The sequence below is a fragment of the Aquarana catesbeiana genome, linkage group LG02 (genome assembly GCF_042186555.1).
Source record: "Aquarana catesbeiana isolate 2022-GZ linkage group LG02, ASM4218655v1, whole genome shotgun sequence".
NCBI lineage: Eukaryota > Metazoa > Chordata > Amphibia > Anura > Ranidae > Aquarana > Aquarana catesbeiana.
The window spans coordinates 173,490,484-173,515,649 of NC_133325.1; the positions used below are offsets into that span (position 1 = coordinate 173,490,484).

General features: G+C 41.9%; 1 protein-coding gene across 1 annotated transcript in view; it reads right to left on the reverse strand.

Moving 5' to 3' along the window:
- Positions 1 to 25,166, reverse strand: part of LRP1 (LDL receptor related protein 1) — a 523,305-nt gene that overhangs the window by 401,324 nt on the left and 96,815 nt on the right. The window contains exon 2 of the mRNA XM_073613827.1: positions 21,582 to 21,704. Within this exon, the coding sequence (XP_073469928.1) occupies positions 21,582 to 21,704 (123 nt within the window). The remainder of the gene's footprint in view (positions 1 to 21,581; positions 21,705 to 25,166) is intronic.

Genomic DNA, 25,166 nt, shown 5'->3' on the forward strand with positions numbered 1-25,166 from the left:
GCACAATAAGGATAATAGATCATTAAAAATATTATTTTTATGTCAAAAATATTGTGTTAAAAAAGGGGGAGGGAAGACAAGACATAAAAGGTAGGTATAGCATACACAGTTAACAGATTATGCACTCCATACACAATAAGTAGGTTGGTATAGAAAGGACAACGGAACTACAGAACCAACAAGAGAAAGACACAACTTATTGATCTATATAGTTACAATACATATCGTTGAACCAAACATTATGTGATGGTGGCAATCAGATTCTGTATAAGCTCATAAGCTCGACATGTTACGCGCTTTATGCGCTTCTTCAGGAGCACAGAGTAAGGAAACTGTAATGAATGATATAGTGTTGTCAGAATTTCCAAAACATTTTTATATGTATATATATATATAAATCACATATGAGACAAAAAGTAATAAATGGAGGCTGTTTAAAAGAAACATCAGGGGAGCATCATTCCCGCAATAGTCAGCGGAGAAAAGGCAATGTGGGGACGAATGTAACATGGTACAAATCTATAATAAGAAGATAGGGAGGGTAGGGAAATATGATATAGACTAGATAATGGGTATGATAGGGGGGGGAGGAGGGGGGGGAGGAGAGAGGGGAGGGGAAAAAAGGAGGCAGGGGAAAGGGGGGGGGGGGGGGAGGGAACGGGGGGAAGGGGTAGGGGAAGGGAAAGGGGGAGAAGGAACGACAGTGGGGTGGGGGAGGGACAAAAGGGACGGGAAGGATAGGGGGAAGAGAGGGGGGGAAAACGGGAGGGAGAACTAGGGGTGATATGGAAAAAGAAAGAGGAAACAGAGGGAGAGGGGGGGGGAAAGGAAGAGGAAAGGACGTAAAAGGGGGGGGGGGAAACAGAGGGGGGGGGAAGGGGGGGGGCGGTTTTGTCGATTATCAGATAGTATGTAAATAATATGTATTGTAATTCCCAGTATATCATATTAATTAGAGGTAGTCAAACATATTAGGAGATATCTTATTTAGGTAGAAATGCACTTACCCTAGTCAATGTAGTGACTGTACTTTAAATAAGGGGGGGGGAGGAGATAAAAAGCAAGACCGCAGCAGTCTCCTTAGTAAATATTGGTAATTCCCAGCATTTTATTGGATAGAGCGGGGGGAGAAGAAATGCTGTCGATCAAAAAACAGCCTTGTAGATTTCATCAAGGTGTGTAGACGCTATAGTTCCATAAGAGGCTATGCGATACAACCCCCAATTTTGCTGAGTCTGTTAGATAGGTAAAGAGTTATAATATGAGACAGAGCCTGGGCTAAATTGAATTAGAAGGAGATGTTGGAAGTATAGGCTTACCTAGTCATAGAGCCTGTAAATCCTGAAGAACAGGAGTTGGTGGTGGAGCGTCAGACAACCATCTCACCACAGGTATTGATTTGTAAAGAGAGTACAGGGAGAGACGCCATTCAGGCGTCTCTTGTACACCCGCCCCGCCTGTAGTCACCAATCGGCGTAGCCGACGTGACGTCATTCAGGCCGGCCGCTAGCGCGTACTGCGCATGCCCCAATCCCCGGCGCACAGCAACCAGCTGACAAGGCGTCGGGGAGAGAGACGGCAGTCGCGTCCAGGTATCCGAGCAACCAGACGGACCTGCTGCGCAGACTCCTCAACCCCTAAGCGGACCAAGCATCCAACCGTGCAGGGAGGGGAGGAGAAAGAGGCGGTGACGTCCCAGCATCCCAACCAATTAGGGATACAGGGAGGACCACCGCCAGGAACTCGTCCCTCAATGCCGGCCAATAGATGTCCGTCCACAGTGGGGAAAGGGAGGGAGGTGGAAAGTGCAGCCATGGCCACGTCATGGTGGCAGTCAAGGAATACCTCCAGCGCCATCATCTACAGACATGAGTCATAGCAGATGTGGCGCTGGGCGGCCGCACATTGCCCCTGGTGGCCCCCCTGGTGGCCCCACTAGAGTAGTGCAGAAGGAGGATAAGCCCATAATGATAAAACAGCCTCCATATAATAAATCTGAATGTGAGATAAAAATAAAGATAGACATAAGAAATTTTGTATACACATAGATATGGGTATAAAGAAGCCGGCGACAAAGGATCATAACAACAATTGAGTAAAGGGGAAAAAAAAAAAAAAATAATAGCAATATCAAGGTATGGAAAATGAAAATGCATAAAATTTAAGTTGGTACTTATAAAGGGTGTATAAATTGATGAATATTGGTACTTATAGAGAGTGTACAAGTTGATAAACATTATCCAGGTATGCATACGGGGATATGTACAGAATTCTGGGTCAGCCAAGGCCAGTGGATGGGGTTCTATGGTAATCTAATTTCAGTTATAGGTAGAGGCAGCTTGGTATACATATAAATTTTCGATATGCTTGAGTTGAATATATTTAAATTTAAAGGAATGGTTTGTATGACTGGGCCTCATTGATCCCAGGGGGGAGGGTAGCCCCCAAGCGCTCAATCCATAGCGTTTCTTGTTGGCATACTATTTTATCCCATTCACCCCCCTAGGGTCCGGTGGAATGACTGTTAGTGCAATAAATGAAACAAGGGAGGTAGTAAATTTATGTTAGAGATCAAGTGCCTGCTGACTGCTGTCACCATTTTCCCTTCACTAGAATAATAGACATGATCCCTAATTCTGCAAGCGTAGATGTCTAATAGTCTTCCCTACATAGAAAGCGCCGCATTGACACAACATTAAGTATACCACTCCTTTTGTATCACAGTCTGCATAAAATTTGGGTTGTAAATTTTTCTCCATTTGGTAGTGTAAAGGAATTTCCTTCTTTAATCCATGGGCAGAAAGAACATTTGCCACATTGGGCCATTCCTGATTTAGACTGTTTAGATTTGGGTACAGCAGAATAATGACTTGAAGTCAGTTGGTCGCCTAGAGACCTTGTTCGTTTAAATGTGATTTGAGGGAGAAGGGCTGATATATTTGTTTAAAATTAGGGTCCTCCTGGAGGATCGGCCAATGTTTATTCAAAATGTCCCTAAGTTTATGATGTTGTTGAGAGAATTTAGTAATGAATCTAACTGGAGCACTGGTCGGGACATTTTTCTGTTTGAAAAGGAGAGAATTCCTTGATTAGCGGATGGCTTTGTTGTATGCACTGCGTAGTATGGTTTTCTTATAGCCTCTTGCTAATAGTCTATGGCGAAGTGCCCGGGCTTGAGTTTTGAATTCCTCTAAATGTGTACAGTTGCGGCGTAACTGAGATATTGTGCATAAGGTATACTTTTAATAAGTGATCTGGGGTGAGCACTGCCCGCATGTAATAGGGTATTTCCTGCCGTTTCTTTTCTGAACAGGGTGGTCGCTAAGCAGTTATCTTGGTCTTTGAAAATGGTTAGGTCTAGGAATGTTATTTGGTTTACATGAGTTGAAATAGTAAATTTGAGATTCATTGAATTGTAATTGATCATCTGGATGAAATCATCCAGAAGCTTGCGGGTTCCCGTCCATACTAGGAAAATATCGTCTATATACCTCCGCCATATGAGAATCTGGTCGGTGTATATATATTTTTTTTTTCCCCCCCTCCCCCCCCCCCTCCCTCTCCCTCTGTTTCCTCTTTCTTTTTCCATATCACCCCTAGTTCTCCCTCTCCCTCCCGTTTTCCCCCCCCTCTCTTCCCCCTATCCCTTCCCGTCCCTTTTGTCCCTCCCCCACCCCACTGTCGTTCCTTCTCCCCCTTTCCCTTCCCCCTACCCCTATCCCCCCGTTCCCCTCCCCCTCCCCCCCCCCCTTTCCCCTGCTCCTTTTTTCCCCTCCCCCTCTCTCCTTCCCCCCCCCCCCCCCCCCCCTATCATACCCATTATCTAGTCTATATCATATTTCCCTACCCTCCCTATCTTCTTATTATAGATTTGTACCATGTTACATTCGTCCCCACATTGCCTTTCTCCGCCTGACTATTGCGGGAATGATGCTCCCCTGATGTTTCTTTTAAACAGCCTCCATTTATTACTTTTTTGTCTCATATGTGATTTATATATATATATATATATATATATATATATATATATATATATATACACACATATAAAAAATGTTTTGGAAATTCTGACAACACTATATCATTCATTACAGTTTCCTTACTCTGTGCTCCTGAAGAAGCGCATAAAGCGCGTAACATGTCGAGCTTATGAGCTTATACAGAATCTGATTGCCACCATCACATAACGTTTGGTTCAACGATAATGTATTGTAACTATATAGATCAATAAGATGTGTCTTTCTCTTGTTGGTTCTGTAGTTCCGTTGTCCTTTCTATACCAACCTACTTATTGTGTATGGAGTGCATAATCTGTTAACTGTGTATGCTATACCTACCTTTTATGTCTTGTCTTCCCTCCCCCTTTTTTAACACAATATTTTTGAAATAAAAATAATATTTTTAATGATCTATTATCCTTATTGTGCCTATAAAGGTCTTGGTGTCTGCCCACACTCTCTTGTTTTCCCAAACTTAGTAACACTTTAAACCGAACTCTTACCAGTACTGAAAACCCCCACCACCTTAATCATACATGGTTTATAAAGTGGTGAGCGCCAGGATCTGTGGGCGTTAAGATATATGCCGATCATCTATAACTGTATGACCACTGACAAGTTTAAATGATAACATTGATCATCTCTTTACAATGGCATCTGAAAGTCAATGGGATATGTTAAGCAAGAAATAAACATGTTGTTCCTGAAGTTGATGTGCTGAAAGCAGGGGAAAAATAGGCATCCCAATTTGTAATGTATGGGGCTGCATAGCCACAGACTGGTCAGGTTGCCCAAGCTCACCCTTGTCCACATGCAAAAGCACCAACAATGGCTAAGTCAGCATAAGAACTGGACACGGTGCAATGGATGAAGGTGGCCTGATCTGCTGAATCACGTTTTCTTTTACATGAATTGAATGGCTGGGTGCATGTGCATCACTTAACTGGGGAAGAGGTAAGTAAACAGAAAGGTTAATCTGCCTCAGCGCACAAAATTACGGAAGCCCTCCCTATCCTTGGATTAAACTGCACTACTTCTGTTGATAAGGACTATATCTTCCAATTAACTGGCTCGAAACCTTGAGCACACTTAGGCAGTTACAAAAAAAATGAAGAAAAAAAAAAAAGAAAGAAAAAAAAAAAAAAAATAGAACAACTTTTTTTTTTTATTATTTCACATCTAAGCAAGCAGCTAGACATAAACTGCAGTGTTAGGCATAGATGCAAGCTATGTTTTTGCCATCACTGTACACGAAGCTGATGTGTTTGTTTGTTGTCTCGTGTATTTATTTTTGACATAACAAGCAGTTCTCAGTCTGCATGCCTGCCTACACGTAGCACACAGCGGCTTTGTGCTCAATTCCCGGTCATGGGCTATGGCCCCTTGATTACTTGTACCAACATGAATAAGACACTGTCAGATGGAGCCTGTGAAGACTGGGCTATGAATGTTTGTACGGTGGGTACAGTCACCAACGGACCATCTTAATGATGGACTTTTTGTCAGGGCAGGAGTAGAAGGGGATATTAATAATGAATGACCCTATACACATTTAAGCTTATTACGTTTCACTAAACAAATCACACAGTCCTTTATGTCCCATAGTGGACTTGTTGTAAAATATTCCAAAGCCCTAAATGTTGATCTTGCAGAAATTCCTTTCTACAACATAAACATAATTAGCATTACCATTTCAAAATATATCAAATCTACATACAAAAAGATAATTCATTTCAAAAATAGAATAATCCAAAATGTATTCTTACATACAAAAAGCATAAGAATCCGACACCAGGCTATCGCAAAGCTGCAACCAGACTTGGAGAAAAGGGGCAATGTTTTGAGCCACACCTTAAAATTATTTACAGGACCAGGAAACAAAAAGATGACTTCACCAATGTGCTGCTGCTCATTCAGGCTGGGTTCAGACTATTGAATATTAGATGCGGGTTTTCCCACATCAAATTCGCAAAGCAGGAGATTGTAACCGTCTCTCATTGGAGCCGGTTCACACATCTCCACAGCGGCTGTGGAGATGTGATTTTCATAAACTGACAATCCTTCACTTTATGCATCTGCAGGAATCCCCGGCTGTAGAAAATGTTGCTGTTCCAGGCGGAGTGCATTTGGTATCACTTTGCGCGGGACAGGAGCCGGTGCTATAGAGGAAGCATCTGCTTCCTCCACAGCCGCTTTCTTCCTCTGCCACCGGCTCCATCCACAACACTGATCCTGGGATGGCAGGTCGGCAATCCACAATCTGAGCTTGCTAACCTGCCATCCCAGAGCAGGAGGTTGCGGTCCACATCAGAAGGCTCCACAGGCCACCAGTTGGGCAGCCCTGTTCTAGATGTTCCTGCACATACACTCAGCAGTCTCCATATCCCTATACGTAAGGCTGAATTCTGGACCTTTCTGATAGGCAGAACTCCAACACTTATGGGTGATAGTGACCGATAGAAATGTGCAAGCGGCAGGAAGAGGGGGGCAACCTTTGACCATCTCAGAAATTGCCAGAGCTTTGAGTGTCATAATGGTGCCTAGGAATTCGGCTATAAAAGGTAAGGTATAGGAAGCTCCTGCAGGCACATATACTTGTACGTAATATCTTCACACCGGAAGCAGGGTTTCTTCTCCCAACAGAGTCTCTTCAACCCTTTTCGCTGTCAGGCTTTTTATTCTTTTGCAAACGAATAAAGTGTATTTCTTTTGCAGCCGTAAGCTTGTTTTATATACAAAAAAGTGCAGCGCTGGATGACTACTGTACAGTAGACAATAAACTATAATAAAAAGCAAATGAGACCATAAAAAACTAACAAATTGTGCACATGATTATACTACTAAGGATTAGGGGTGCAACGGATCAAAAAAATCACGGTTCGGATCGTTCCTCGGATCAGAGTCACGGATCGGATCATTTTCGGATCATTTTCGGATCAACAAAAAAAATATATATCCACATATCCCCCACTGTAATATATCCACATGTTCCCCACTGTAATATATCCACATCTCCCCCCACTGTAATATATCCACATGTCCCCCCCACTGTAATACATCCACATGTCCCCCCCACTGTAATACATCCACATGTCCCCCCCACTGTAATACATCCACATGTCCCCCCCACTGTAATACATCCACATGTCCCCCCCACTGTAATACATCCACATGTCCCCCCCACTGTAATACATCCACATGTCCCCCCCACTGTAATACATCCACATGTCCCCCCACTGTAATACATCCACATGTCCCCCCACTGTAATACATCCACACGCCCCCCCCCCCTCCACTGTAATAAAGCCACACGCCCCCCCTCCACTGTAATACAGCCACACGCCCCCCCCCCCCACTGTAATACAGCCACACGCCCCCCCCCCCTCCACTGTAATAAAGCCACACGCCCCCCCTCCACTGTAATACAGCCACACGCCCCCCCGCACTGTATACATTACAGTGCTGTTAGTCTGACCTGTTAAGAGAAGCCGGCGCCGCCAAGCCAGCCGCCGGACCCACGAGTTGAGGGCGGGGTGATGACGTCAGCACGCAGCTGAGCGCCGCCGGGTGTACCAAGATGGCCGCGGCTCCGGAGCTAGGCCGAAGCCGCGGCCTTTCCTAAAACCCGAGGCCGCGGAGCGCTCCGCGGATCGCGGGTGTACCGATCCGAACAGCCTGGCCCGTTCGGATCACGGATCGGTGACGATCCGTTGCACCCCTACTAAGGATTAGTGAATATTATCCATAGGTGAAAAATAACAAACACCAATTCAAATTTTCATAAATGACGTGCTTAATTATATTATAGTGTCCACATATGTATAAGTGAGGATTCTGCTGAGTAAATCCGTGACTTCCACCGCTGATAAAGACCGTCACCACAGAAAGATTAAAGGCTTACCAGACAGCCATTAAAAAACAGCATGAAATATCCTCCACTTTGGATGTTATCCTCCCTGTGGATGGCTCCTAATTGAGAGCGCTGGAAAAGTGGTTTGCAGACTGGTTCTCAATGGTAGAAGGAGGGGGGAGGGGAAATCCCCTCTTGACGATGATAAATATCCAAAAAGAAGGAAGAGAAAACACTCCAATAGTGTAAAAAAGTTTCAGCTTCTTTTTATTTAAATTGCCATATAGGCATCCATAAAAGTTCCTTGCAAGGAGTTTAAAAACCGGCTCCGATACAAACAGAAAGTCCGCGCATGCGCAGTCCGTGCGTGCGTGTCTACCCTACGGCCGTTTCGTCAGAAATGACATCAGGGGCACGTGATGATGTCATTTCTGACGAAACGGCCGTAGGGTAGACACGCACACACGGACTGCGTATGCGCGGACTTTCTGTTTGTATCGGAGCCGGTTTTTAAACTCCTTGCAAGGAACTTTTATGGATGCCTATATGGCAATTTAAATAAAAAGAAGCTGAAACTTTTTTACACTATTGGAGTGTTTTCTCTTCCTTCTTTTTGGATATTTATCATCGTCAAGAGGGGATTTCCCCTCCCCCCTCCTTCTACCATTGAGAACCAGTCTGCAAACCACCTTTCCAGTGCTCTCAATTAGGAGCCATCCACAGGGAGGATAACATCCAAAGTGGAGGATATTTCATGCTGTTTTTCAATGGCTGTCTGGTAAGCCTTTAATCTTTCTGTGGTGACGGTCTTTATCAGCGGTGGAAGTCACGGATTTACTCAGCAGAATCCTCACTTATACATATGTGGACACTATAATATAATTAAGCACGTCATTTATGAAAATTTGAATTGGTGTTTGTTATTTTTCACCTATGGATAATATTCACTAATCCTTAGTAGTATAATCATGTGCACAATTTGTTAGTTTTTTATGGTCTCATTTGCTTTTTATTATAGTTTATTGTCTACTGTACAGTAGTCATCCAGCGCTGCACTTTTTTGTATATATATTTGTTTTGTGCCCTCTATCAGGGTTACAGTGTTCAGCTGCAGGTCACTTCATTTTTCCGAATTCACAGTTTTTTAATTTTTTGTACACCTAGCGCAAATTTTTCTTTTAGATAATTTGTAAGCTTGTTTTAGTCTTCTATTTGCAACAATGTCATTATTAGCCATTAAGAATTCTCTGATTTTAATTGTCAGTGTCCCTGCTTGTGGTTTTCTGTATTGTGACCAAAGGGTAGCAAAAATAACGTAAAAGGTTCTAACCCCTGCTTTCTGTATCTAACACTTACAAAATCAATACATTGGCTATAGAAGGGCTTTAAATGTAGTGCACTTTACAAATAAGGACCTGGTTCTGCTGATTAAGTGGGGTGCCAGAATCTGGCAGAAGACTGGCTATGCAAAATTACACACCCTTTCCCTGGCAAAACAATATTCATAGAGACATTTCAACAAGTCAACCACTGTCCTATTTTTGAAGAAGCAAAAAAATCAATTTATCTTTTTATTAACATGATCACGGTAAACTGAAATATTATTGGTCAATGACGACTTGGAGGGTTACTGCACTTTGCAAGGACTTATTTTTACTTCCCTTCCCCTACAGTCGTAAGTACTTTAGCTAAAGCGTGACGACTGAAATGCTTCATACAAATTTGTTCATTGGATATACAGAATAGCTCTATGGAGAGAGCACCGGAAAAAAAACCATCAGAGCCATGAGACACTAAAAAAACATTTTAACACTATGGAGAGTAAAATGTAAGAAACACTTCACTGAGACCTTGTGGGATTTAAGCTATTCAGCTCAACACACCCACTTGTGCCCAGCACCTATAAGTACAAGTCTAACAGTTAAGAAATTAAATATTCAATAGTGGGCCAAAGTTAATAAAATTGACTTGGAGCCCGGAACAGAAGATTTAGGAGAAGCAAATCAGGATCCAGATGTTCTTAAGTCAAAGACACCTCATATAAAAGTTCTTACAAGATGCTACTTCACTCCTATAGGCCATAAGTTCAAACCCATTTCTCCCTTGTGTTTCTGTGGTTAGACCTTTCTCATGTGGTGAAAATGCCCAGATGCCAGGGAATTTCATAGTACAGTGGAGGAAATTGTTAAGTGGTAAATTAGGCATAATTGTAAAACTCCCCAATTGGCTTTGCAAAACACCCAGATAAAGGCATTAAAAAAGTGTGTGACAGAATTAAGAGACACATATTTTGGGCTTATACTAAGAGCAACCAAATTAGTTATTACTTCCAAATGGTAAAGTGTGTCCAAATTCCAAACATATAAAGTATCCAAAAATGTTATTTGTTTTCCATTTATTCTTCTTTCATAAAACAACCTCCCTTGTCAAATTGTTCATTAAAGTGAAACTAATGGCAAATTTATTTATTTTTTTTGTGGATAGCGTGGAGAGGGGATTAGAACCCCTGTTATTGCTCTCTCTCTTCCCCCATTAGAGAGATTAATTCTCTCTATTTGTCCTAGGTACCATTACCATCAAAAGTAAGGGCCCCTTCACATGGGCGCCTTCCATTCCGATCAACAAAGGATCTACGAGCTGATCCCCTGCTAATCGAAGCAGAGCGGGTGGGTGATAGGTCCGATATTACACGGCCCGTAGTAGGCCTTTAGAAAGACATGTGAAGTAATATAAATGTCAACAAACAGAATATGTGCTTAAAGTGGGGTTCCACCCAAAAAAACAAAAATACCTGAAAAATTCTAAAAAAAAAAAAAACAAAAAAACATTTGGATATTTTTTTTTTACTTACCTCTAAATGCCTGTTGCTAGGTGGTCCCTCGTAGTCTGCCTCTTCCTTTGCCTGGGCTGGTGACATCACTTCCCCCTCGGCACAGGAAGGGCTCAGCTCTGCTCCCTCCCTCCTGTCAATCATCTGGGACCCATTACAGGTCCCAGGTGATTGAGCGGCCAATCACGGCGCATGCGCAGTGGATGCCAGGCTGTGAAGCCACAGCCCGGCGCCAGCATTTCAACTGTGGGGGGGGGGGGGAACGAGCGGGGCTTCGATCTCCCGCATCGCTGGACCCAGGGACAGGTAAGTGTCCAATTAAAAGTCAGCAGCTGCAGTATTTGTAGCTGTTGACTAATTAATTTTTTTTTTTTTTAATGGAGCCCCTGGGTGGAACTCCTCTTTAAGGTTCGATTCACACCAGATGAAGTAGGATACATTTGACAGCACTCCAACTGCACAGACTGTCTAAAATTCAGGATGTCCTATGGGAGTAGTTCACACTATTGCAGTGCAAAAAAAGTACAGCAAGCTGCATTTTTCTGCACTGCAAATGCACAGAAATGCACGAATATGCAGTTTATCACAAAAGTAAGTACACCCCTCACATTTTTGTAAATATTTTATTATATCTTACTTTGCTACAATGTAAAGTAGTACATGTACAGCTTGTATAACAGTGTAAATTTGCTGTCCCCTCAAAATAACTCAGCACACAGGCAATAAAGTCTAAACCGCTGGCAACAAAAGTGATACACCCCTAAGTGAAAATGTCCAAATTGGACCCAATTGAGAATTAGTTTTCTGATATAAAAGATTTACAAAGTGTGCCACATACCATGAAAAATGAAATAGAGAGGACCCCTGGGGATGGGATTTTTAAGGCACTACCAACGCACAGTATAGAAAAAAATAGTTATTTCATAAAATTATTACTATCTAGAAAAATACATGTAATAGTAGACATTTTGGACATGGAAACATCAAAATTGTGCAGATTGATGATACGGAGATCCTATACCCAGCGCGTTTCGGAGAATGTAGTCTCCTTCATCAGGGATTTAACAGGAAATATGTAATCTATAAAATACAAATAGTTAACAATCAATTCAGCATATTTATCCCAAATTGCATTGTGCAAGAGGAAAAGTACCATTGACTTACATTTTGTTGAATTGCACATGGATTTGGATGATTTTATGTATGTGCAATTCAACAAAATGTAAATCAATGGTGCTTCCTCATGGACAATGCAATTTGGGTTAAATATGCTGAATTGATAGTTGACTATTTGTATTTTATAGATTACATATTTCCTGTTAAATCCCTGATGAAGGAGACTACATTCATCTCCGAAAGAAGCTGAAGGTAAAGGTGATGGACTGGCCAAGCATGCCCCCAGACCTAAACCCTATTGAGCATCTGTGGGGCATCCTCAAAAAGAAGGTGGAGGAGCGCAAGGTCTCTAATATCCACCAGCTCTGTGATGTTGTCATGGAGGAGTGGAAGAGGACCCCAGTGGCAACCTGTGAAGCTCTGGTGAACTCCATGCCCAAGAGGGTTAAGGCAGTGCTGGAAAATAATCATGGTCACACAAAATATTGACACTTTGGGCCCAATTTGGAAATTTTCATTTAGGGGTGTACTCACTTTTGTTGCCAGCGGTTTAGACCTAAGGGGGCTGTGTGCTGAGTTATTTTGAGGGGACAGCAAATTTACACTGTTATACAAGCTGTACACTCACTACTTTACATTGTAGCAAAGTATCAGTTCTTCAGTGTTGTCACATGAAAAGATATACTTAAAATATTTACAAAAATGTGAGGGGTGTACTCACTTTTGTGAGATAATGTATATGTAAATTCACAAAAATGCAGTGCAGTGCACATAAAAGTCCAAAGAAGAGAGAACACAGAAGTGATCTCAAAGGAAATGCAAGCTTAGGAAAAATGCACCGCAAAACGCATGCATTAGCATGTCACTGCACATGCAAAACCATGCAGCTTCTGGTGTGAATGGGCCCCAAAAAATGTTGTAAACCCTTACATACTGTATACCCAGTGAATTGACTAGCTTCAGGTGATAGAGATGAAACAAAGTTCTACATAAGTTGCACCTATTTATCTGCAGCAATTACTTCTATATAGCCTTCTAAATCACACAGATAAAATGCTTCGTCTCAGCTGTAGATAGCAGGGATCTGAACTCACACATACTGCAGAGCTAGAGCACATTACTTAGAACCCCCAAACAATAATACACACATACATACACATATATATATATATATATATATATACACACACACACACACACACACACACACACACACACACATTATATATATATATATAAATACACAGTGGGGACGGAAAGTATTCAGACCCCCTTAAATTTTTCACTGTTATATTGCAGCCATTCGCTAAAATCATTTAAGTTCATTTTTTCCTCATTAATGTACACACAGCACCCCATATTGACAGAAAAACACAGAATTGTTGACATTTTTGCAGATTTATTAAAAAAGAAAAACTGAAATATCACATGGTCCTAAGTATTCAGACCCTTTGCTCAGTATTTAGTAGAAGCACCCTTTTAATCTAATACAGCCATGAGTCTTTTTGGGAAAGATGCAACAAGTTTTTCACACCTGGATTTGGGGATCCTCTGCCATTCCTCCATGCAGATCCTCTCCAGTTCTGTCAGGTTGGATGGTAAACATTTGTGGACAGCCATATTTAGGTCTCTCCAGAGATGCTCAATTGGGTTTAAATCAGGGCTCTGGCTGGGCCATTCAAGAACAGTCACAGAGTTGTTGTGAAGCCACTCCATCGTTATTTTAGCTGTGTGCTTAGGGTCATTGTCTTGTTGGAAGGTAAACCTTCGGCCCAGTCTGAGTTCCTGAGCACTCTGGAGAAGGTTTTCATCCAGGATATCCCTGTACTTGGCCGCATTCATCTTTCCCTCGAATTGCAACCAGTCGCCCTGTCCCTGCAGCGGAAAAACACCCCCACAGCATGATGCTGCCACCACCATGCTTCACTGTTGGGACTGTATTGGACAGGTGATGAGCAGTGCCTAGTTTTCTCTACACATACCGCTTAGAATTAAGGCCAAAAAGTTCTTGGCCTCATCAGACCAAAGAATCTTATTTCTCACCATCTTGGAGTCCTTCAGGTGTTTTTTTTAGCAAACACCATGCGGGCTTTCATGTGTCTTGCACTGAGGAGAGGCTTCCGTCGGGCCACTCTGCCATAAAGCCCCGACTGGTGGAGGGCTGCAGTGATGGTTGACTTTCTACAACTTTCTCCCATCTCCCGATTGCATCTCTGGAGCTCAGCCACAGTGATCTTTGGGTTCCTCTTTACCTCTCTCACCAAGGCTCTTCTCCCCCGATAGCTCAGTTTGGCCGGACGGACAGGGTTCTGGTCATCCCAAACATCTTCCATTTAAGGATTATGGAGGCCACTGTGCTCTTAGGAACCTTAAAGTGCAGCAGAATTTTTTTTGGAACCTTGGCCAGATCTGTGCCTTGCCACAATTCTGTCTGAGCTCTTCAGGCAGTTCCTTTGACCTCATGATTCTCATTCGCTCTGACATGCACAGTAAGCTGTAAGGTCTTATATAGACAGGTGTGTGGCTTTCCTAATCAAGTCCAATCAGTATAATCAAACACAGCTGGACTCAAATGAAGGTGCAGAACCATCTCAAGGATGATCAGAAGAAATGGACAGCACCTGAGTTAAATATATGAGTGTCACAGCAAAGGGTCGGAATACTTAGGAGGAAAAAAATGAACTTAAATGATTTTAGCAAATGGTTGCAATATAACAAAGAGTGAAAAATGTGATATTTTTTTTTCCAAGACACCCTAGAGAATAAAATGGCAGTCTTTGCAATACTTTATGTCACACCGTATTTGCGCAGCGGTCTTACAAACGCATATTTTTTGGAAAAAATCCACTTTTTTAAATTAAAAAATAAGAAAACAGTAGTTAGCCCAATTTTTTTATAATGTGAAAGATAATGTTACGCTGAGTAAATTGATACCCCACATGTCATGCCTCAAAATTGCAACCGCTCGTGGAGTGGCAAAAAACTTTGACACTTAAAAATCTCCATAGGCAATATTTAAAAATTTCAACAGATTACCCGTTTTGAGTTACAGAGAAGGCATTTTGCAAGAATTATTGCTCTTGCTCTAACGATCGTGGCGATACCTCATGTGTGGTTTGAACACAGACTTAGGTATGCGTTCGCTTCTGCGCGTGAGCACGGAGGGACAGGGTTCTTTTTTTTTACAATTGAAAGAACTTTTATTAAAGTAATCGCATGTCAGTAACAGAAAATAGTTGCATGGCATACATAAAAGTGCAGGTACACATGTTCAAAACACAGAGAAAACTGTACAAGAGGAGATCATTCATTTACAAAAGAATAGACTAATTATTTGGAGCTTCTGATAAAGGTCAGGATCACATCACCTGAACCAGTGGGTCCAGGACAGACATTGGAGAGTCTCACATGAAAAAAAAAAGGGGGGGGGTGGGCCCAATTGTATGGAGGGTAGGAGAGGGAAGAGGCAGGGTGATAGAATAGAAGGGGGGGGGGGGGACCTGAGGATAAAGGAGGAGATCCCTAAAAAGGGGGGGGGGGGGGAGGGAGAACCGTAATCCTCCTGGGGGAGACCCAGTCAAGTAGCACGTTCAATTCTATGGGTCCACCTCTGGAAATCTCCATTTGCAGGGAGCCCCAAGAGTCTATCCAGGAGGATCAGATCTTGTCAAATTTACTCGGACAGTTCCTATTATGTAGGTAACTCTATACAAAGGGTAGGACATTATTCAGGGTATTTCTCCAGGAGACAATGGAGGGTGGCAATGTAGCCTTCCATTTCAGAAAAATCTCTCTACGGGCATAGTATGTATATATATATATATATATTATGAATAGCTTGGAATATTTCCACACAGTGGGGTCTGCGATTATTATCAGCAATGTGACCTCAGGGGTTAGTGCAAGGGTAGTTCCTGCAGCCTGATTATTATCCACAAGGGCCTTCTCCAAAAACTCCTGCAAAAAGGGGCATGACCAAATCATATGTAGAAAAGAAACCTCCATGTTCCCACAGTGGGGACATGACGAGGACCTATCAGGGTAAATAGCAGCTAGTCTCTGAGGCGTATAGTAAGCTCTATGCAGAAACTTCAATTGAATAAAGCCATCTCGTGCAGAGATCAAATTCGTGACATAGGAAGAGACACAGCCCTCCCAGTCCTCCTCAGTTAAGGAAGGGATATCTTGTTTCCACTTCAAAAAGACCTTGGTCAGTTTAGAGGACAGAGTTATCGTGAGGTGGAAGTACAGTGAGGACAGGGGAGCATGCAGAACTTTTGACGACAGAAGGCGTTCTATACTGGCTCTGACTCGAGCCTGACTCCACCAGGAAACTGGTGTTGAAAGGCGTGTCTCACCTGCAGGTACCTGAAACATCCAATTGGGACGTTTATAAGCCATCTTAAGTTCTGGAAAAGTACTTAGCCTACCCTCTGTCACCAGGTGTTTCAACCTCACCACCCCTCTAGAGGCCATACTTGGGGGTGGAGTATGCTACGCAGGTGAGGGAGGTTGGGGGTTGTCCCAAAGGGGCACATGAGGGGAGCATGTCTCCGGGGGGGCGATGATGCGCCTTGACCCAGTTCCACACTGTTATTGTCGTACACATCAAGGTGGTTATCAGAGTGGGCCCTTACCCCTCGGTATACTAGATTACTCAGCGTAGAGTATGACCCCATAATCGCCGCCTCCAAAGTCACCGCGGACCACCCCCCAATAATACTGTTGGAAGTTCGGGAGAACAAGTCCACCCTGGCTTACTGGTAGTTGTAGCGTGGATATCGCCAGTCTGGGCACTCTGCCTAGCCAGATAAAGGAAATAACAGATTTTAATTTATTAAGAACGCCGCCGGAAGCAAAACTGGGCAATTTCTGAAGAAATAAAGAAACTCAGGGAGGAAGATCATTTTTATTAAATTCACCCTGCCAACTGGGGTAAGAGGGAGTGACTTTCAGCCCACATACTGCCGTGAAAACGAGGTCAGCGGGGGGAGCAGGTTTAGGTCGAAGTACGAAGTGATTGGTCCGCCTAAGTGTATCCCTAGATATTTAAAGCTGTCAACCCATACCAGCAGGGTCTGCATGGCCGGCCTAGGATGTGCAGAGTGTAAGGGATAGATCAGGGATTTGTCCCAGTTGACCATGACTCCAGAATATGATCCAAAGTCGTTGATTATCTGTAGGGCTGCTGGGGGAGAGGAGGAGACATCCGTTAAAAACAGGAGTGTCATCAGCATACAAGGATATTTGACAGGCTGCTTTAAATTCTTTTTTTCTTATTTATTTTACTTTTTATTTACACTGTCCCTTAAAATAAAAAAAAAAAATTGGATCACTTTTATTCCTATTACAAGGAATGTAAACATCCCTTGTAATAGAAAAAAGCATGACAGGACCTCTTTAATGTGAGATCTGGGGTCTAAAAGCCCTCGGATCTCATATTTACACTTAAAAGCAATTAAAAAAAAAAAAAGTCCCTTTAAGGCTGCCGGGCGGAAGTGACGTTTGAGGTTGCTCCCGTCATCTAATGGCATAGAGTTGAGTGGGAGCCATCATCGTCCTCAGTTTGTCTCCACCACTATCGACGGAGACGACCAGGATGCCGCGGGAGGGGGATGGGCAACTCTTCCGCCACCGATAAAAGTGATCTTGTGGTGAATCCGCTGTGGGACCACTTTTATCTCAAAGCGGACCGCCCACCGTTGAAAAAAATACGGGGGTTATGGCAGTTATATGCTGCCTTAACAATGGTATTTATGTAGCGATGTAAATCCATGGTGGGCGGTCTCGTTAGCGGTTAGGGAGAACACAGGGTTTATCTGGTTTCTGGGGAACTAAAGCAGAAAATTGAAGTTTGGTAAGCAGTATTTGAAAACTAAACAACAACATAGTGCAAAAGAGCAATAAAACTTTAAATTTTTAATTTCCAAAAAGGTTTCGGAGTGTCAATGCAAAGCAGTATTCTGGGTGCATGTTACCAAAGATCCCAAACAATAGAGTATGCATCTGTATCAGAACAAAATGTCATCTCCTTGTAGTATACCCTTTACAGGAGAAGGAAAGGAGTAAAGGGATCATTTGCATGGTGGTCGGATGAATCTCATTTCTATCAAACCAGTCATTGGCCTCCCAGGGGAATGGAAAAAATGAGATTCTCCACCAGTTGTAATGCACTGTCTGGCTGGAAATAGAATTACATACAGAAGCTTTAAAAGATTGAAGTCTTTTCTTGAGATCACAGAATTTGGCCCTTTGCCTTTGGACTTCAGCAAAAAAAGTTCAGGAAAAAATGAGATTGTTTGCCCCATTTTTCTTTTTTAATAAATCTGCAAAAATGTCAACAATTCTGTGTTTTTCTGTCAATATGGGGTGCTATGTGTACATTAATGAGGAATAAAATGAACTTAAATGATTTTAGCAAATGGCTGCAATATAACAAAGAGTGAAAATTTTAAGGGGGTCTGAATACTTTCCGTCCCCACTGTAGGCGATGCTCCCTACCTCACAATGGCTGTCTTTTTCTTACAGGAATGTGTATGACCCATAAAACTATTTACTTAGAGTAGGTTTGTTATGATAAGATTTTATCATCTCTACACCAGTCTGACTTTATCCTCAATACATTCATCTTTCATTTTAGTGCTGTAGTGCGTTCAGGTATTTAAAAAATGAATTATTCCTCAACAATCCCCAAGTTTGGTTTAAGTATATCAAGCGAGGTCCCGCATTTATTAAGTGCAGTGAGGACCTCCAGTAGGCAGTGGCAGCTGGTGCTCAAAATTCTTGGGGGAGGCACAAACAGACTGAAAAATTCTGAAAAAAAAAATATGAATTGCAGCCTCACTGTGCCCATCAAATACAGCCACTTCTTTAGCCCAGTCCACTTGCTTGGTCTGCAAAGCAATGCTGCTTAAGCCACCATGTTGGCAGTCTGATACTACCAGGTCAAGTTCATTCTGGATGCCAAAAAGGGGTTCACACACTGCACCAGAGGCAGCTGGTGCTGGAGGTGACCTTTGGGTGGTTTAACAGCAATCTTTGGAGAAGTACAGGTGGGAGCGCTGAGAGACGAGTCCTCTAGTATGCTGATCCTGGCTATGCCCTCATCCACCGAAATATAAAGAACCCATACAAGACTGTTCCACCATACTTCCTTCGGTAAATGCACAAACATCCAAACCCATGTAGTTTTACGCTGTCAAAAATGTGTATCCAACGCTTTAGATTGAGTACAAAAGGGCTAAATCAGATATTTTATATAAATATTCATATTAAAAACATTGTAAAATTAGCAAAGAATCCAGTCCTGAAACACTGTACAAATGCAATACTATAGCAGTGCTCCTGTCAGTCCATTTAAAACATGACCGGCATTTATAAGTTTTATCATATAAGGGATAGAAGTACCACACTTGGTGAATACAGTTCTGAAGAAAGACGGTGGTCCTAGTAGATATTGTGAGCGTGCACCTACACCCAGATCCACACTGTGCGATTTACACTCCCCAAGGGGTTCAAACTCACCAGAAAATAGTAAATCACAAGCCTTGATATGATCAGAGGAAAGTCGTCCAAGATGTAGGTCTGATAAGGCCTGCAAATCACTCCAAACATTACAAATATATTAATTTATTTGTAGAGCGCCATGGATTCCCATTCACAGGGGCATACAGGAGAATATCCAACAAGGCCACATTAAACTTTGAAAAATGTACGCAGGAATTTAAATAGTCCCCCACAGAGACACATCCGGCTGCATGTTCAGGCAAAAGGAAGAAATCTTCCTCCAAATAGACACTTAAATAAACGTCATCAAAAAAGCGTCTCAAATTTTACCAGCAACCATTGGATGAGTCGCTCCCTGAACAGGGAGAGCTCTCAAATGGCCTAGGACCACCGTTTCTCTTCAGAACTGTGTTCACCAAGTGTCGTCCTTCTATCCCTTATATGATAAAACATATAAATGCTGGTCATGTTTTAAATGGACTGACAGGAGCGCTGCTATGGCATTGGATTTGTACAGTGTTTCAGGACTTAATTCTTTGCCAATTTTACTCTCTCTCTCTAATATATACAGTGGGGATCGAAAATTTGGGCACCCCAGGTAAAAATGTGTATAACAAAGCCAAGGAAAGATGGAAAAATCTCCAAATGGCATCAAATTACAGATTAGACATTCTTATAATATGTCAAAAAAAGTTAGATTTTATTTCCATCATTTACACTTTCAAAATTACAGAAAACAAAAAAATGGCGTGTGCAAAAGTTTGGGCACCCTGCAGAGTTAATATCTTGTACTGCCCCCTTTGGCAAGTATCACAGCTTGTAAACGCTTTTTGTAGCCAGCCAAGAGTCTTTCAATTCTTGTTTGAGGTATCTTTGCCCATTCTTCCTTACAAAAGTGTTCCAGTTTTTTGAGGGCTGTCTGTCACACACTGCTCTTTTAAGGTCTATCCATAGATTTTCAATAATGTTGAGGTCAGGAGATTGTGAAGGCCATGGCCTTCAGTTTACGCCTCTTGATGTAATCCCCCGTGGATTTTGAGGTGTGTTTAGGATCATTAGCCATTTGTAGAAGCCATCCTCCCTTTAACTTCAGCTTTTTCACAGATCGCATCGAGTTACCATCCAAAATTTGCTGAAATTTTATTGAATCCATTTTTCCTTCTACTCGTGAAATGTTCCCTGGGCAACTGGCTGCAATACAACCCCAAAGCATGATTGATCCACCCCCATGCTTAACAGTTGGACAGAGGTTCTTTTCATTAAATTCTGTGCCCTTTCTTCTCCAAATGTACCTTTGCTCATTCCGGCCAAAAAAGGTTTTATTTTAACCTCATCGGTCCACAGAACTTGTTTCCAAAATGTTTCAGGCTTGTCTATATGTTCATTTGCAAAGTTCAAATGCTGATTTTTGTGGTGAGGACGTAGAAGAGGTTTTCTTCTGATGACTCTTCCATGAAGACCATATTTGTACAAGTATCTCTTTATAGTGGAATAGTGTACCACAACTCCAGTGTCTGTCAGATCTTTCTGGAGGGATCGTGCAGTCAAACGTGGGTTTTGAATTGCTTTTCTTACAATCCTGCAAGCTGTTCTGTCTGATATTTTTCTTGGTCTTCCAGATCTTGCTTTAACTTCCACTGTTCCTGATGACTGCCATTTCTTAATTACATTCCGAACAGAGGATATTGACATCTGAAAACACTTTGCTATCTTCTTATAGCCTTCTCCAGCTTTGTGAGCGTCAACTATTTTCAGTTTCAGTTTTCTAGACAACTGCTTAGAAGAACCCATGGTGCTGATTGTTGGGGCAAGGTCAGATGAGTCTGGCCATTTAAAACCTTTGAGATTGACATCACCTGGTCTTCCCAGACGATGATTGAGAACAATCCATGACACTGGCAGGTCTCAGCTTTGCAAAGGGGGCAGTGCATGCTATAAATTCTGCAGGGTGCCCAAACTTTTGCAGACTCCATTTTTTTGTTTTCTGTAATTTTGAAAGTGTAAATGATGGAAATAAAATCTAACTTTTTTTTACATATTATAAGAATGTCTAATCTGTAATTTGATGCCATTTGGAGATTTTTCCACCTTTCCTTGGCTTCGTTATGCACATTAATACACATTTTTACCTGGGGTGCCCAAACTTTCGATCCCCACTGTATTATATATGTAAAATTAAATAATTCTTTTTAATCAATCCATAACTGGATTAATTTGTATACAGTTTTCTGCACTACATATTTTACAATGTTCAATAAGATGAGCTTAAAAATAGACTTACATATTTCAGGAGCTTCATCAGAACCATCTGGACAATCCTTTTCACCATCACACCTCCAACCTTTCGATATGCATGTTATCTGGTCCTTGCAGGCAAAATGTTTAGGGCTACATGTTTTTGGAGCTAAAATGCAAAAAGAGATTATTCATTACTATTGGTATGCATTCAGGCTTTATAATAAAAGAGCAAAAAAAAGTCTATGGATATACATGATAAGTTTGATTTTAGCAGATTTCCTGATAGTTACTATAGAGGTTATTTACGAAAGGCAAATTCACTTTGCGCTACAAGTGCACTGCAAGTGCACTTTCAAGTGCAGTTGCTGTAGATCTGAGGGGGACATGCAAGGAAAAAAAAAAAAACAGCATTTTTGCTTGCACATGATTGGATGATAAAAATCAGCAGAGCTTCCCCTAATTTCAGAGCTTCCCCTCAGATCTAAAGCAAACTATAGCGACTCCACTTACAAGTGCACTTGTAGTGCAGAGTGGATTTCCCTTTAGTAAATCAACCCCAGTGTGTTACATTATACATGCATACATGTTGCACATTTTTTCTTTCTGATTAATAAGAATACCACTCACCAACTGGCATTTATAGCAAGTTTTTACCTTAGTGTTGCCTGCCTTTCAGAGATTTCTTGATTTTTGATTATTAGAATTTTTGCCCTGTCAGAACAGAGGTGTCAGGCTGTAAGGCCGATCTCCTGCTGGAGCCCAATGCTTATAACTGACACTCAAACTCTGTCAAGTAAAAGTGCACCAAGATCAGCCAAGATAGCATTTCTGTTATAAACCCTGAGCCCAGGCAGAAGACAGCACAGCCTCCGTAGAGGCCATACAGCATCAATCTGGATTAACATTACGAATCGGACAAAAGAAAATACATAACAGCAAATAGTGATAAAGTAAGAGTTGGAAATAAAGATTTGCAAATAATGCCAAACTCAGGATCTCTAATGCCGCGTACACACGATTGGACTTTTCGACCAGACTTGTCCGACAGACTATCTGACGAACTTTCGGTGGGCTTCCAACGGACTTTCCCAATGAACAGACTTGCCTACACACGATCACACCAAAGTCCGACAGATTCGTATGTGATGACGTATGACCGGACTAAAATAAGGAAGTTGATAGCCAGTAGCCAATAGCTGCCCTAGCGTCGGTTTTCGTCTGTCCGACTAGCATACAGACGAGCTGACTTTTCGATAGGAACTGGGTCCGGCGGAGTTCCGATGTAAGAATTTGATGAAGCCCACACACGGTCGATTTGTCCGCTTGTGTGTACGCGGCATTAGAGGTTATAATTTGGATGGAACAACATATATTATAGCATAGTTTTAGAGCCATGTCTAACTAGTGATACAGAAAATGGAAGCAACTTGCCAGGGACAGGATCACTAATAGCAGAGAATACTCATGTGTTTCTGCATTATGGCTTCCTAGTTGGCTGAACCAATGAGGTGTTACTTTGTTGCTGCTTCCTTGCCGGTAAGAGAGAGTCTTCAGCATTATAACCAGAGAAGAAGCAATGCAGTACAAGCAGATGCATGGTCCCACCAGCAACAGGCTAGCAAGTGTGACATGACCCACTCAGTAGCCTAAAAGAAAAAATATACTGTATTTACCCCACAGGTAAGCTTTGATACTGAACAAGTACAATAATGCTAGAGATGACCATCTAAAAGTACCCTTTAAAGGACCAATTCACACTGACTTCTGCTAAAACGAGGGAAAATGTATGTACATTTCCATCCACTTTAGTCACGTTTTAATACTGTCGTCTGTTGACATACATTTTGATGTCCATTGACATAGATTTTGATGTCAGTTGATATGCATGCGCAACGTTATAGCGTGAATAAGACACGTTGGAAATTATGGTTTTTCAGATGTCCTCCTGTTGGTCTGCGTTTTACAGCTAAGCAAATCGCAGATCAATGCACTGGCCCTCATGCTAGCCATAGATGCAAGACTGGTTTTCAAGCCTCTTTCACACTTCTTTCTTTCCGCTGCGATACCCATGTAAAGTAATCTGCATTTTTTTCATTTTTTTTAAATGTAGCACACCACAACCCACAACATGTATGTTGTAGTGCTGCTGTGTGGAGCTGTCGGCGCACACTGTACTGTGTTTTGGAGTGTTGCTCTAAATAAAAAGCACCAGAGTGCACCATACAGAGTGCCACGTGTTGTGGTAACATGCAGTAAATCCGAGTTACAGTAATGCACAAGTATGAATGGGGCTTTGAACATCTTTGAGAACATTTTGAAGACCCATATTTTCTTAACCACTGATGCAGGTTACAATGACAACAGTGGTATCATGACTGCATATAAACCACTGATGCAGGGTACAACCACAACAGGGATATGAGGATGGCTTATAAACCACTGATGCCAAGTACAATTGTAGTAGTAGTACAATGACTGTTTATAAAGATGGATAATCTATCCAATAGATAAGTCAGTACTGAAGAGGAGGTAGAAATCATTTCTGTACCATAGACAGCAAACAATGTAAAGGGTCTGAAACTACCAAACTGGCAGGTAATAGAGGTAGGAGTCTACACTTGACCAATCTTGCACCACTTGCTGTAGTTTCATTTTTATGCATTAACAAATGACCTACTACTACTTTCACTCATTAAAACACAGATCTGTCACTGACACAGTTTATGGGAAATGAGCACAGCTTGTCCATTACCCTGCAAGAGATACTCCAACATAATGAACATTGACCTGAATTCAAACTAAAGCGTATTTGTTCCTTCTCTTACATTAGCATGCCGCTCTCACAGACACTATGATTCTCTGTTAGGAAACAAGAGACTGCAAACATTCACGGAGTCACTTACCACAAACCCATCACTCATCCATTCAGAGAGATGCATAATATTAAACTGCTTTATTTTAAATCTACTAATTTGCTGAAAAAGCAGGCCTAAGAACACAACGTTTCAGCAAAAATTGGCCACTTAATAAAGAGTTAGTATACCCAAAACTGATATTACAGTTAAAGCTGAAGTGTATTGTATGCATATAATACCTTCCCTTTCTCCCATTATTAATACACAATTCAAAAAATGCCACTTAAATAATTGTGTTTTCTTTTGAGATCCAGCAATGGCATCACTGATTCTGTCTGCTGTTCTTTGTTCCAAATACCACGGGAAGAGTCAGACTCCTGTAAATTTTACAGCACCTTGCCTTGGATCAAGAGTGTTAAATGACAGAACACACCCCTGGTATCCCTTTAACCATACATGCTCCTCCCTGCTGGCCATTGTGTGCTGCAGATTTTAGCTGTGAAATCTGCTGAACTTCTAAAGAGAAGCCGAGAATGTGTTCTCCCCTAAAACACAAAATGATTGATGGCAGAGGAAGCAATCAGGAGGAGAGGGAATTTAATGTTCAAGTTGCTGCAACAAAAAATTAAGGTGGCTCGAGATAGCTAATGCAGTTTCAAAGGGTTTTATTTTGGAGGTGCAAGCCATTAGGCTATTTAGAGTAATCTGTTTTAATAGAGAAGACTTGCTACAAGTGTGTGTGTGTGGGGGATGTATGGCTGGAGTTCAGCTTT